The 13,244-nt window shown below is 44.8% G+C and overlaps 2 protein-coding genes across 2 annotated transcripts in view; one reads left to right on the top strand and one right to left on the bottom strand.

The window, feature by feature from the left end:
• The window catches only part of LOC143766334 (uncharacterized), a 617,908-nt gene that overhangs the window by 35,168 nt on the left and 569,496 nt on the right, over positions 1-13,244 (bottom strand). The window contains exon 1 of the mRNA XM_077253929.1: positions 7,268-7,591. Coding sequence (XP_077110044.1) covers positions 7,268-7,291 — 24 coding nt within the window. The 5' untranslated portion in view covers positions 7,292-7,591. Of the gene's footprint in view, positions 1-7,267 lie in introns of the transcript that reaches the window.
• Positions 1-13,244, top strand: part of LOC143766330 (uncharacterized) — a 1,024,462-nt gene that overhangs the window by 592,747 nt on the left and 418,471 nt on the right. The gene's annotated exons all lie outside the window — the stretch shown is intronic.

Raw genomic sequence — 13,244 nt, 5'->3', positions numbered from 1 at the left:
TCATGTTGCGTTTGCAGAGCCGCTAATGTGCCTAAACAGTAGAAACCCCCCACAAGTGACCCCATTTTGGAAACTAGACCCCAAAAGGAACTTATCTAAATGTGTGGTGAGCACTTTGAACCCCCAAGTGCTTCACAGAAGTTTATAACACAGAGCCGTGAAAATAAAAAATCATTTTTCTTTCCTCAAAAATAATTTTTTAGCCCACAATTTTTTATTTTCCCAAGGGTTACAGGAGAAATTGGACCCCAAAAGTTGTTGTCCAGTTTCTCCTGAGTACACTGGTACCCCGTATGTGGGGGTAAACCACTGTTTGGGCACACGTCGGGGCTCAGAAGGGAGAGAGCACCATTTGACTTTTTCAACACAAGATTGGCTGGAATCAATGTTGGCGCCATGTCACGTTTGGAGACCCCCTGATGTGCCTAAACAGGCGGAAATCCCTCAATTCTAACTCCAACACTAACCCCAACACACCCCTATCCCTAATCCCAACCCTAACCACAACCCTAACCCCAACACACCCCTAACCCTAGTCTTAACCCTAATTCCAATCCTAACTCTAATTCCAACCCTAAGGCTATGTGCCCACATTGTGGATTTGTGTGTGGATTTTTCCGCAACGTTTTTGAAACATCTGCAGGTAAAACGCACTGCGCTTTACCTGCGGATTTACGGCGGATTTCCAGTGTTTTTTGTGTGGATTTCACCTGCGGATTCCTATTATGGAGCAGGTGTAAAACGCTGCGGAATCCGCACAAAGAATTGACATGCTGCGGAAAATACAACGCAGCGTTTCCGCGCTGTATTTTCCGCACCACGGGCACAGCGGATTTGGTTTTCCATAGGTTTACGTGGTACTGTAAAAGTGATGGAAAACTGCTACGAATCCGTAGCGACCAATCCGCTGCGGATCCGCAGCCAAATCCGCACCGTGTGCACATAGCTTAATTCTAACCCTAATTCCAACCCTAGCCCTAATTCTAACCCTAACCCTAATTGTAACCCTAACCCTAATTCTAACCCTAACCCTAATTCTAACCCTAACCCTAACCCTAAGTGCAACCCTATCCCTAAGTGCAACCCTATCCCTAAGTGCAACCCTAACCGCAACCCTAAGTGCAACCCTAACCCTAAGTGCAACCCTAGCCCTAAGTGCAACCCTGGCCCTAAGTGCAACCCTAGCCCTAAGTGCAACCCTAACCCCAACCCTAAGTGCAACCCTAACCCTAAGTGCAACCCTGGCCCTAAGTGCAACCCTGGCCCTAAGTGCAACCTTAACCCTAAGTGCAACCTTAACCCTAAGTGCAACCCTAACCCTAAGTGCAACCCTAACCCTAAGTGCAACCCTAACCCTAAGTGCAACCCTACCCCTAACCCTAACCCTACCCCTGACCCTAATCCTAACGGACAAACAAAAATAAATATATTTTCTGTATTTTATTATTGTTTCTACCTATGGGGGTGATAAAGGGGGGGGTTTATTTACTATTTTTTTATTTTGATCGCTGTGATAGAACCTATCACAGCGATCAAAATGTACAGGGAACGAATCTGCCGACCGCACTGCGCATGCCATTTTCCAAGAAGGTGGTGCCCATGCGAGAAGACCGAGGACACCGGGAGGGACACCGTGAGTAGGTAAGTATGGGGGGCTGCAATCGGACAGCGGGGGGGGGGCCAGAGGAAGACGCTTAGGACAGGATGGAGGGGTAGAGAACACTGACGGCGGCTGCAGATCGCCGCCATCAGTCGGTGGGGGGGGCCAGATCGGGGTCTCCAGCCATGGCCGATGCTATTGCAGCATCGGCCATGGCTGGATTGTAATATTTCACCAATTTTCATAGGTGAAATATTACAGATTGCTCTGATTGGCTGTGTAAAGTGAAACAGCCAATCAGAGCGATCGTAGACGCGGGGGGGGGCGAAGCCACCCCCCCCTGGGCTGAAGTACCACTCCCCCTGTTCCTGTAGGTAGGGTGAAATTGGAGTTAACCCTTTTACCCGGCGTGCAGGAACGCGATCATTCTGTGACACAGCATACGCGTCACAGGTCGGATTGGCACCGACTTTCATGACGCATACGCTGTGTCACAGGTCGGGAAGGGGTTAAAAAAGGTTTAAAGTGAAAAAAATATCAGCTATAGCAACAAGAAATATCTGTCACGATAGGGAAAACAGAGTCACTGCACAACGTTAGTTAAGTCACGTCCAAAACGATTTATTATACCCTATTATGCTATATACCAGTGTTCCCCAACTCCGGTCCTCAAAAGCCACCAACAGGTCATGTTTTCAGGATTTCCTTAGTATTGCACAGGTGATAATTGCATCACCTGCATGGGCAAGCTTTCCATCACCTATGCAATTCTAAGGAAATCCTGAAAACATGACCTGTTGGTGGCTCTTGAGGACCGGTGTTGGGGAACACTGCTATATACTGTGGTGTATATAGAAACAGGTCTGACAGCAATAGCTGTGATAGGGCCTCCCAACTCCCAAGGAAAAAAAAAAAATGTATGTAGTTTATTTATGAAGTTTTCAGAATAATGCAATTTATACACAGGATTCGTCCGGCCGCGACCAATTAGCGAAGCGTGGTTCAAATTCCGCACCAATTCGCGGGCGGACTGCGCCTGTGGCTGATTGTTCGTGGCCGGGCGTGACCAATCAGTGAAGCCAGGGTCGGCTCCAGGTTTTTGAGGGCACCAGGCGAAAGAGTCTCAGTGGGCCCCCCTCTTTAACACATACCACGATTCATGATGCACAGATACAGCAGAGAAATATAGCACAGCCAAGCAGCGTATAACACAGGCCACGTAGTATATAACACAGGCCATGTAGTATATAGCACAGCCACGTAGTATATTGCCCAGCCACATAGTATATAGCACAGCCCACGTAGTAAATAGCACAAATAGTATATTGCACAGCCACGTAGTATATTGCACAGCCCACGTAGTATATTGCCCAGACACGTAGTATATAGCACAGCCACGTATATAGCACAGCCACGTAGTATATAGCACAGAGATGTAGTATATAACACTGCCCATGCAGTATATAACAGAGGCCACATAGTATAGAGCACAGCGATGTAGTATATTGCCCAGCCACCTAGTATATACCACAACCACATAGTAAATAGCACAGCCCACATAGTATATAGCACAGAGATGTAGTATATAACACAGCCCACGCAGTATCTAACACAGCCCAAGTAGTATATAGCAATGTGGGCACCATATCACTGTTAAAAAAATAATTAAAATAAAAAATAGTTATATACTCACCCTCCGTCAGCCCCCCGGATCCAACCCAGGCGTTTACCGATGCTCCTCGCGACGCTCCGGTCCCAAGAGTGCATTGCGGTCTCGCGAGCTAATGACGTAGCGGTCTCCCGAGACCACTACATCATCATCTCGCGAGACCGCAATACATGGACCGTCACCGGAGCGTCGCGAGGAGCGGGAAAGGCCTGGGTTGGACCCGGGGGGCCGACGGAATGTGAGTATATAATGATTTTTTATTTTTTTTTATTATTTTAACATTAGATCTTTTTACTATTGATGCTGCATAGGCAGCATCAATAGTAAAAAGTTGGTCACACAGGGTTAATAGCAGCATTGACAGAGTGCGTTACACCGCGGCATAACACGGTGTAACACAGCCATTAACCCTGTGTCAGCGCTGACTGTAGGGGAGAGGGCACTGACGGCAGGGGAGTAGGGAGCGGCCATTTCGCCGCCGGACTGTGCCCGTCGCTGATTGGTCGTGGCCGTTTTGTCGCGACCAATCAGCGACTTGGGATTTCCGAGACAGACAGACAGAAAGACGGAAGTGACCCTTAGACAATTATTTAGTAGATTTTATATATATATATATATATATATATATATATATATATATATATATATATATATATATATATATATATATATATATATACATACATATACACACTGTGTTCCAAATTATTATGCACAAAGATTTTAGGAGTGATAAGGTTAGAATTTTTTTGTTTGTCATTTAAACTCATTGATGGTGATGTGTGTCAGGGCTCTTTATATCACTGAAAGCAATCGCAGATACCTGTGCAAATTAGTTTGGCAGGTGTGTCCAAATAAAGGCAAGACTACTTAATAAGGCTGTTCCACATTATTAAGCAGCCTACATTTTTTGCCAAAATGGGAAAGAAAAAGGATGTGTCGGCTGCTGAGAAGCAACAAATTGTGGTGCATAATAATTTGGAACATGCATTTTGAGTGTTTATTTTTTTTTAAAAGATACTGTTTTCATAGGCAGTTTGTTCCAAAACATTGCAATTATACTAGAATAGTAGATGACTGGAAAATAACAATGACTGCAATTCAGATAGGTAATTTAGAGAAAATATGAGGAAATATTATTTGCATAATAATTTGGAATAATTTATTATGGAATTATTGTTAGTATAATTTGGACTTTTTTTTTTTTTTTTTTGTATAGCCGATTTGGAGGGCGTGACTCCCTCTGCTCTGACACTGCACTCTACCCATTGACCTGCAGGTGTTCTCAACCAATTCTACTTGCCCATTCAAACTGTAAGCTTGCAGCCCAAGAGCGACATGTTTGTCCATTATTGTAGGCTTTTTAGCCCGAAAGTGGCATGTACAGTAGGATAAGGAATGGTTATGATAGGACCCGTCACAGAAGTGTCACGCTGTCGTGGGTGACAGGCACGCATGAATTGGCCAACTTATGTGCTAAGAACCTCCGCTTTTTTTGTAAGTACATCTTGCTGAGGCACTACGCAGTTGGAAGTTGTTATTTCCATCCATATATACACATACAGTGCCTTGCGAAAGTATTCGGCCCCCTGGAACTTTTCAACCTTTTCCCACATATCATGCTTCAAACATAAAGATGCCAAATGTAAATTTTTGGTGAAGAATCAACAACAAGTGGAACACAATTGTGAAGTTTGATTTATGAAATGTATTGGTTATTTTACATTTTTATGGAAATTCATAAACTGAAAGTGGGGTGTGCAATATTATTCGGCCACTTTAGGCTATATGCACACGTTGCAGGTCAGAATATGTGCTTTTTTTGGTATGTGCACACGTTGGAGATTTTTGTGCAGATTTCTTCCCCCTGCAGATTTCTATTATGGAATGGGTGCAGAAACGCAGCAGATCTGCAAAAAGAATTGAGATGGTCCTTTTTTGAATCTGATGCCTTTTCCGTGCCGATTTTTCCACACCATTAGCTCAGCATTATTTTTTTTTGCCATTGATTTACATTGTACTGTAAATCACTTGCAGATCTGCAGCGTTTCTGCGTGGAAAAATAAGCTGCAGATCTGCAGGAAATCTGCAACGTGTGCACATCCCCTTAGCCTTACTTTTAGTACAGGAAACTCACTCCAGAAGTTCATTGTAGATCTCTGAATGATCCAATATTGTCCTGAATGCCTAATGATGATAAATATAATCCACCTGTGTGTAATCAAGTCTCCGTATAAATGCGCCTGCTCTGTGATAGTCTGAGGGTTCTGCTTGACGCACAGAGAGCATCATGAAGACCAAGGAACACAACATGCAGGTCCGTGATACTGTTGTGGAGAAGTTTAAAACTGGATTTGGATACAAAATGGAGCACTGTGCAAGTGATCATATTGAAATGGAAGGAGTATCATACCACCACGGCAAATCTACCAAGACCCAGCCGTCCCTCTAAACTTTCATCTCAAACAAGGAGAACACTGATCAGAGATGCAGCCAAGAGGCCCATGATCACTCTGGATGAACTGCAGAGATCTACAGCTGAGGTGGGACAGTCTGTCCATAGGACAACAATCAGTCGTACACTGCACAAATCTGGCCTTTATGGAGTGGCAAGAAGAAAGACATTTCTCAAAGATATCCATAAAAAGTGTAGTTTAAAGTTTGCAACAAGCCACCTGGGAGACACACCAAACATGTGGAAGAAGGTGCTCTGGTCAGATGAAACCAAAATCAAACTTTTTGGTAACAATGCCAAATGATATGTTTGGCGTAAAGGCAACACAGCTCATCACCCTGAACACACCATCCCCACTGTCAAACATGGTGGTGGCAGCATCATGGTTTGGGCCTGCTTTTCTTCAGCAGGGATAGGGAAAATGGTTAAAATTGATGGGAAGATGGATGAAGCCAAATACAGGACCATTCTTGAAGAAAACCTGTTGGAGTCTGCAAAAGACCTGAGACTGGGACGGAGATTTGTCTTCCAACAAGACAATGATCCCAAACATAAAGCAAAATCTACAATGGAATGGTTCACACAAATAAACGTATCCAGGTGTTAGAATGGCCAAGTCAAAGTCCAGACCTCAATCCAATCGAGAATCTGTGGAAAGAGCTGAAAACTGCTGTTCATAAACGATCTCCATCAAACCTCACTGAGCTCGAGCTGTTTGCCAAGGAAAAATGGGCAAGAATTTCAGTCTCTCGATGTACAAAACTGATAGAGACATACCCCAAGCGACTTGCAGCTGTAATCGCAGCAAAAGGTGGCACAACAAAGTATTAAGTTAAAAGGGATGAATAATATTGCACGCCCCACTTTTCAGTTTTTAACTTTCCACAAAAATTTAAAATAGCCAATAAATTTCGTTCAACTTCACAATTGTGTTCCACTTGTTGTTGATTCTTCACCAAAAATTAACATTTGGTATCTTTATGTTTGAAGCACGTTATGTGGGAAAAGGTTGAAAAGTTCCAGGGGTCCGAATACTTTCGCAAGGCACTGTATATATATTATATATATAGTATTATATATACACATATATACACATTCGAAAGAGTCATATCTGCAGACTCTGCAGGTGGCATGCTGCTGTTGTACTTAGCAGGCCCGGACCAGCGGTTATGGAGATGAATGAGAGAAATCAAAGTCCAAGTATAAACTTTTCTTTACTTAACAAGAACTTGATGAGAAGTAAATACATCAGATAGGAGGCACAACACTTTATGAATGCTTCTTCTGCGTTATTCAGTCAGGAACGTTCCAGTTACATGTGGCAGTACATAACTTTTGTTACAAGCCACAACAGTCCAGCAAACCTGAGCTAAGAACATCACCCTACTCTTTGTCTCCGCTATGCTTCCTGTCTGGAATCCAGATTCCCACTGCCATTATATCTTAGTACGTTTAGATAATATACCTTGTAAGAAAGAAAAAGGGCAGATAGTGTCTTATTTCACGATTTAAAGGAAGATTCGCCAGTAATGTAACTGCTCACCTGATGGAGAAGATTCAGAGGCATATAGTGCTGGCTGCCGCAGATCCACCGGTCGACACACGACCGTAGCTAAAACGCTGAATAGGAGGATTTGTGGGTTATGATCCGCGCTTCCAGCGCATCCCGAAACAGACAAAATGTACAATTGAACAGTGGTTTATTCTCATTCTCATCTTTTGTATGAGAGATGCCAGTACTGTGGAAACGTTATACTGTGCGAGGGGCATCATATATACTGCAGAAGGGGTGTAAAATGGTGTCATAAGAACGGATCCTCAGGGCTGTGCTGCATATGTACAAAAAGACTATCTGCCGTCCAGACTGGACCCTGCGGAATCAATGGGAAGAGGGAGAGTTTCAGGAAGGAAGAGTCTGGATGGTACAGCAGGTAAGTGACCTAGATGACACAGTTTCCTGATATTATAAAGGCCACAGCCCCAAAGCCAGAACAGATTTGGCGCTAAGCAAAGGAACGGAGTGCGGGGAAGAATCTGAGGTACCAGACCATGGTACAGTGCTGAGGCAGCTGGTTGTGGGGCAGAACCCTGCTTACAGGGGCATTACACTGTGTGAGGGGCAATAGAGTGGCCCTGTACTATGAGAACAATCCGTTCCCTCACTTCCTGTCTCCCATAGTTGGGTCGTATGTATCTATTACAGGAAACAGAACAAAAACGCTATGATTCTTATAAAGTGCCAACAAAAACCCCAGAAGAGTCTCAGTGCTGAAGGGGTTAATGTCCCCCGCGCTCAGTAATGGGGAATCTCCAGCACCTACCTCCACCCGCAGAGCCGCACTCCACATATATGGCTGCTCTGTGCACAGGACCTGTGATGAGGTCACTGGAGGGGAGGAGTCAGGGGTCACATGATCAGGGGCCTCAGGGAATGATATCTGGAGTGTAGACCCTACATGGAAACTTCTCCTCAGTCAGTGACATTCCCGCCATTATTCCCCCTCACTACTGGCACAATTACCCCGCGCCGCCTTTTCTACACAGTGTTATGTGTGGAATGTAACGTGATTTCTCTGCTTGGAGACAAATAGACCCCACACATGAGGGAATTATCACCAGTTACTATATGGCGGTATATGATTGTGCTATCGACTCCATACCAGGAGCTAAAATTCCAAAATCTCATTTATTTAACCCCTTCCAGAGTCTGGCTAAGGCCGGAATCACACATGCGAGAAACACGGCCGAGTCTCGCATGTTAATACCCGACACTGCATCGGTCACTCTGGAGCAGAACGTGTATTGTTATGCGGCCACACGCTCCGCTCCTGAGAGCCGGCGACAGTGCCGGGTATTAACATGCGAGACTCGGCCGTGTTTCTCACATGTGTGATCCCGGCCTAAGGCTACTTTCACATTTCCGTCGGAACGGGGCCGTCGCAAACCGTCGGCCCGACGGACGTTGTGCAAATAGTGCACAATGTGGGCAGTGGATACAGTTTTCAGACGCATCCGCTGCCCATTATGAGTTCGGTCGAAAATGGCAGACGCGTCGCACAAAAAAACGTTACATTGAACGTTTATTGTGATGACAGTCCGCCAAGTACCGACGCATCAAGTGCACGACGTATGGAACGTGTGTCCATACGTCGGGATGCGTCGGTAATACAAGTCTATGTGCAAAAAACGCATCCTGCGGGCAACTTTGCAGGATGCGTTTTTTGCACAGAACGACGCATTGCAACGTCTTTATAAAGACGGAAGAGGGAAAGTAGCCTAAGGCTCATATACGGCCATCCACCTCTCCAGTCACAGGGGACGGGGGATGTTAAAAGGATGGAGGGCTGCGTCTGTGCTTGGATTTTAGAGAGATTAATAAAATCACGGCTCACAATCCCTATCCTTTACCCCTTATACCTGACCTGTTTAACCAATTATCTGGAGATACATGGTTTCACAAACTCAACGGGCATATAACCTTATACGTATATGCCATGGTGACGAATAGAAGGCCGCTTTCAATACACCTGAGGGTCATATTGAAAATTTGGTGATGCCATTCAGATTAACTAATCTCCCGGCAGTCTTTAAAAATTTCATAAATTATATGTTTTTCTCACTGGTGGGTAGATTTGCGGTAGTTTACCTGGATGATATAGTGAGTTACTCATGTACTCTGGAGGAGCATCATGAACATGTCAGACAGCTGAAGTGGGAAAAGCATTACCTAGCAATCCCTTTTGACACTTCTAAGAGCTCCATCGTTGAAAAATGTCCTAGCACCAACAAAGATAAAAGAGAAGTAGGAAGATTTGCTAAAAGTATCATGCCTTCCAAATAAAATCATTACATGCAATCTGAAAAATTGCCTATGTTGTCACGCGATCTGCCATGGTCTCTGTGAATTCATCCTTAATTCTAAAGGTGAAATTTTTCCGATCAAAAGTCCCATGTCATGTTCCACCAGTTATGTTATATACGTGATTATATGCTCATGCCAGAATTTATATGTGGGAAGGATTACCCAACCCCTCCACAAAAGGCTGAACTCACATTTTCTCAAACATGGGCTTTCACGCCACTGCACCATCAAACACAATAAAGATTTCAAACAACTGAAAATATTCCCCATAGAGGAGATTCCCCCACAGGTTCAGAATCGCATTGACCAACTAAATCGGAAAGAAATCTTTTGGATTTATAAACTAAAGACCCTTACTCCACATGGACCCAGTGAAATTACATATGTATTTTTGTGACCATCTTTTTGACTTCATAAATTATATTTATTATAACTAGTGATGGGCGAGCACTAAAATGCTTGTGTGCTTGTTGCTCGGGTCGAGCAAATTGGAATGCTCGGGTGCTCGACCTGAGCAATGAGCCCAATGTAAGTCTATGGGAAAATCGAGCATTTTTCCAGTGGCCCCCACGGCGGTCTGCGGAGGGACTAGAAATTGCGGAAATTGATGAGAACAGAGCTCAAATGACATGGGAACAGCATGGGGAAGACCCATGGAAGCATTTCTGATTCCCAGGTCACTGCTGTAAACAGTGTTGTCAGAGTCTCACGCCACTTTTACAGACTCACAATAAAACATACAAAAACTAAGCAAAGATTGATTTTCCTGAGAAATATGTTAAGGAACATCCTTTCCAGGTTAATTTGTATATAAGGCAAAATAAATAACCCCCCCCAAAAAATGCTCCTCCACACCTTGGGCTATGTTCACACGTAGCGTTTTTGATGCGTTTTTGATCTTTAGCATTGCTTTCAACCAAGAGAAAGGCATTCACTGGGAAATGTCATTTTAACATTTTACAACCTTATCTGGCCATATGGTGTGTGATACATCATCAGAAACATCCTGTTTCATTTATGAAAGAGGGACTCTGAAAGTCACAAAGCCTATTTTTATAGAGAAATCAGGCGGCATTTACTATTTTTAAAGCTCCAGCAGTCGGCCCTCACTATTCTTATGATGTGATATAGAAGATCAGGCACACTCTCTTGAATGCAGTGAAGAATTTTAATGTGCAATACATACAGTAGTCACATCACAAACGTTTCGGTCTGTCAAGACCTTCATCAGTGTGCAAATAGATTAACCTTGATATGTGTAGTAGGCATGACGGTTACCTCATATGGAGGATCAGAAAGGGTGTGGAAGGGCGTATATGCCTCAGGATGCGGTGTCCACCGCTTGTCACAGAGTCACTATTCTTAGAGAGCGATCAGCCAGCTATGCTTTGTTGTTCCCATTATTAAACAGTGGGTCTCCTATACTGTTATTGCATGCCCAAAATTTGGATGCACCCAATAGCCCTTTGAAGAGACGTACAGGAGGGCCTCCTGAAAACAATGTTCCCATTATTAGGAAGTGGGTCTCCCATACTGTTTGCCTATGCAGTGAATGCAAGGGCTGCCAAAAATTTGGAGGCACTCCAATGTCCCTTGGAAGAGACGTGGAGAAGAGCCTCATAAAAAAATGTTCCCATTAGAAAGGAGCGGATCTCCTATACCTGTAATGCCCATGCACTAAGTGTATGGGCTGACAAACATTTACCCCTGGGGTATACATGAACATACTGTATAACAAATTTTTTTTACAGGCATCGTAAACACCCTTTAAAAAAATGATGTGGGTGTTGCATCACGGACCATGGTAACCCTGGTGATATGGTGGTGGAAGAGGAGGATGAGGAGAAGGAGGAGGACAACAGCAAATAGTCAAAATCAGGAAGCATATACCCATGTGTGGGTGTGAAGAGGTGCATGGAAATAGACCTTCCAAAAAAAAGACATTGGATTTGAGTTTATACTATGCTGCTATCATTTGGTGGTGTCGAGAAGTCTGGCCCAATCCAGCCCTTGCCCTTGTTCATTTTTAGTCAGCCTGTCAGCATTTTCAGTTGACAGGTGGATGTGCTTATCAGTTATAATTCCACCAGTGGCACTAAAAACCCACTCTGACAAAACATTAGTGGCAGGGCAGGCCAGGACCTCCAAGGCGTAGAGAGCCAGTTCATGTCATGTGTCCAGCTTGGATACCGAATAATTATAAAGCACAGAGGAATCATGGAGGATGTTGGTACAGTCAGCAAGTTACTCCCTCAGCATCTTCCCAAAATTTGCACTCCTTGTGAGAGTACCCCATGCCTCAGGCCTGTGCGATGGGAGGGTCTGAGAAAACTTTCCCAGAACTTTGACAGTGTTCCCCTGCCTCTGCTGGATTGGAGTTGTGTCCGCCCACCTCTCTTCTTGCTCCCTCTTCGACCGCTTACAATCTGGCTTTTGGCCACACGACTCCACTGAAACTGCTCTAAGGTTACCAATGACCTATTAACCGCCAAGACCAAGCGACACTACTCTGTCCTCCTCCTCCTGGACCTGTCCTCTGCCTTTGACACAGTGGACCATTCCCTATTACTACAGACCCTCTCATCTCTTGGTATCACAGACTTAGCCCTATCTTGGATCGCATCATACCTAACAGACCGGACATTCAGGATCTCCCACTTGCACACCACCTCCTCACTGCGCCCCCTATCTGTCGGAGTCCCGCAAGGTTCAGTCCTAGGGCCCCTGCTCTTCTCCATCTACACCTTCGGCCTGGGACAGCTCATAGAATCTCACTGTTTTCAGTATCACCTCTATGCTGATGACACACAGATCTACATCTCTGGACCAGATATCACCACCCTACTAACCAGAATCCCACAATGTCTGTCCGCTATTTCATCCTTCTTCGCTAGATTTCTAAAATTTAATATGGATAAAACAGAACTCATCATCTTTCCCCCATCTCACTCAATCCCCCAATGGACCTATCCAATAAAGTAAACGACCGCCCACTCTCCCCAGTCCCAGAAGCTCGCTGCCTCGGGGTTATTCTTGACACTGATCTCTCTTTCAAACCACATATACAAGCCCTTTCGACTTCCTGTCGACTTCAACTCAAAAATATTTCACGGATCCGTACATTCCTCAACCAAGAATCTGCAAAAACACTAGTCCATGGCCTCATCATCTACAGCCTTGACTACTGCAACCTCCTGCTCGGTGACCTCCCCTCTAACACTCTTGCCCCTCCAATCTATTATAAACTCTACTGACCGACTAATCCACCTGTCCCCGGCCTCTCCCCTCTGTCAGTCCCTGCCCTGGCTCCCCATTACCCAAAGACTCCAGTTCAAAACCCTAACCATGACATACCAAAGCCATCCACAACCTGTGTCCTCCATACATCTGTGCCTCGTCTCCCGGTACTTACCTGCATGCAAACTCCGATCCTCACAAGATCTCCTTCTCTACTCCCCTCTTATCTCCTCTTCCCACAATCACAAACAAGATTTCTCCCGCGCATCCCCCTACTCTGAAACTCTCTACCACAACATAGTAGACTCTCGCCTAACATCGAAACCTTCAAAAAGAACCTGAAGACCCACCTCTTCCGACAAGCCTACAACCTGCAGTAACCACCGCTCGACCAAGCCACTGCATGACCAGCTCTACCCTT

This window comes from Ranitomeya variabilis, chromosome 4 (genome assembly GCF_051348905.1).
Source record: "Ranitomeya variabilis isolate aRanVar5 chromosome 4, aRanVar5.hap1, whole genome shotgun sequence".
Lineage (NCBI taxonomy): Eukaryota > Metazoa > Chordata > Amphibia > Anura > Dendrobatidae > Ranitomeya > Ranitomeya variabilis.
Note: the sequence above shows the minus strand (reverse complement) of the source record. Positions and strands in the feature narration are given on the sequence as shown.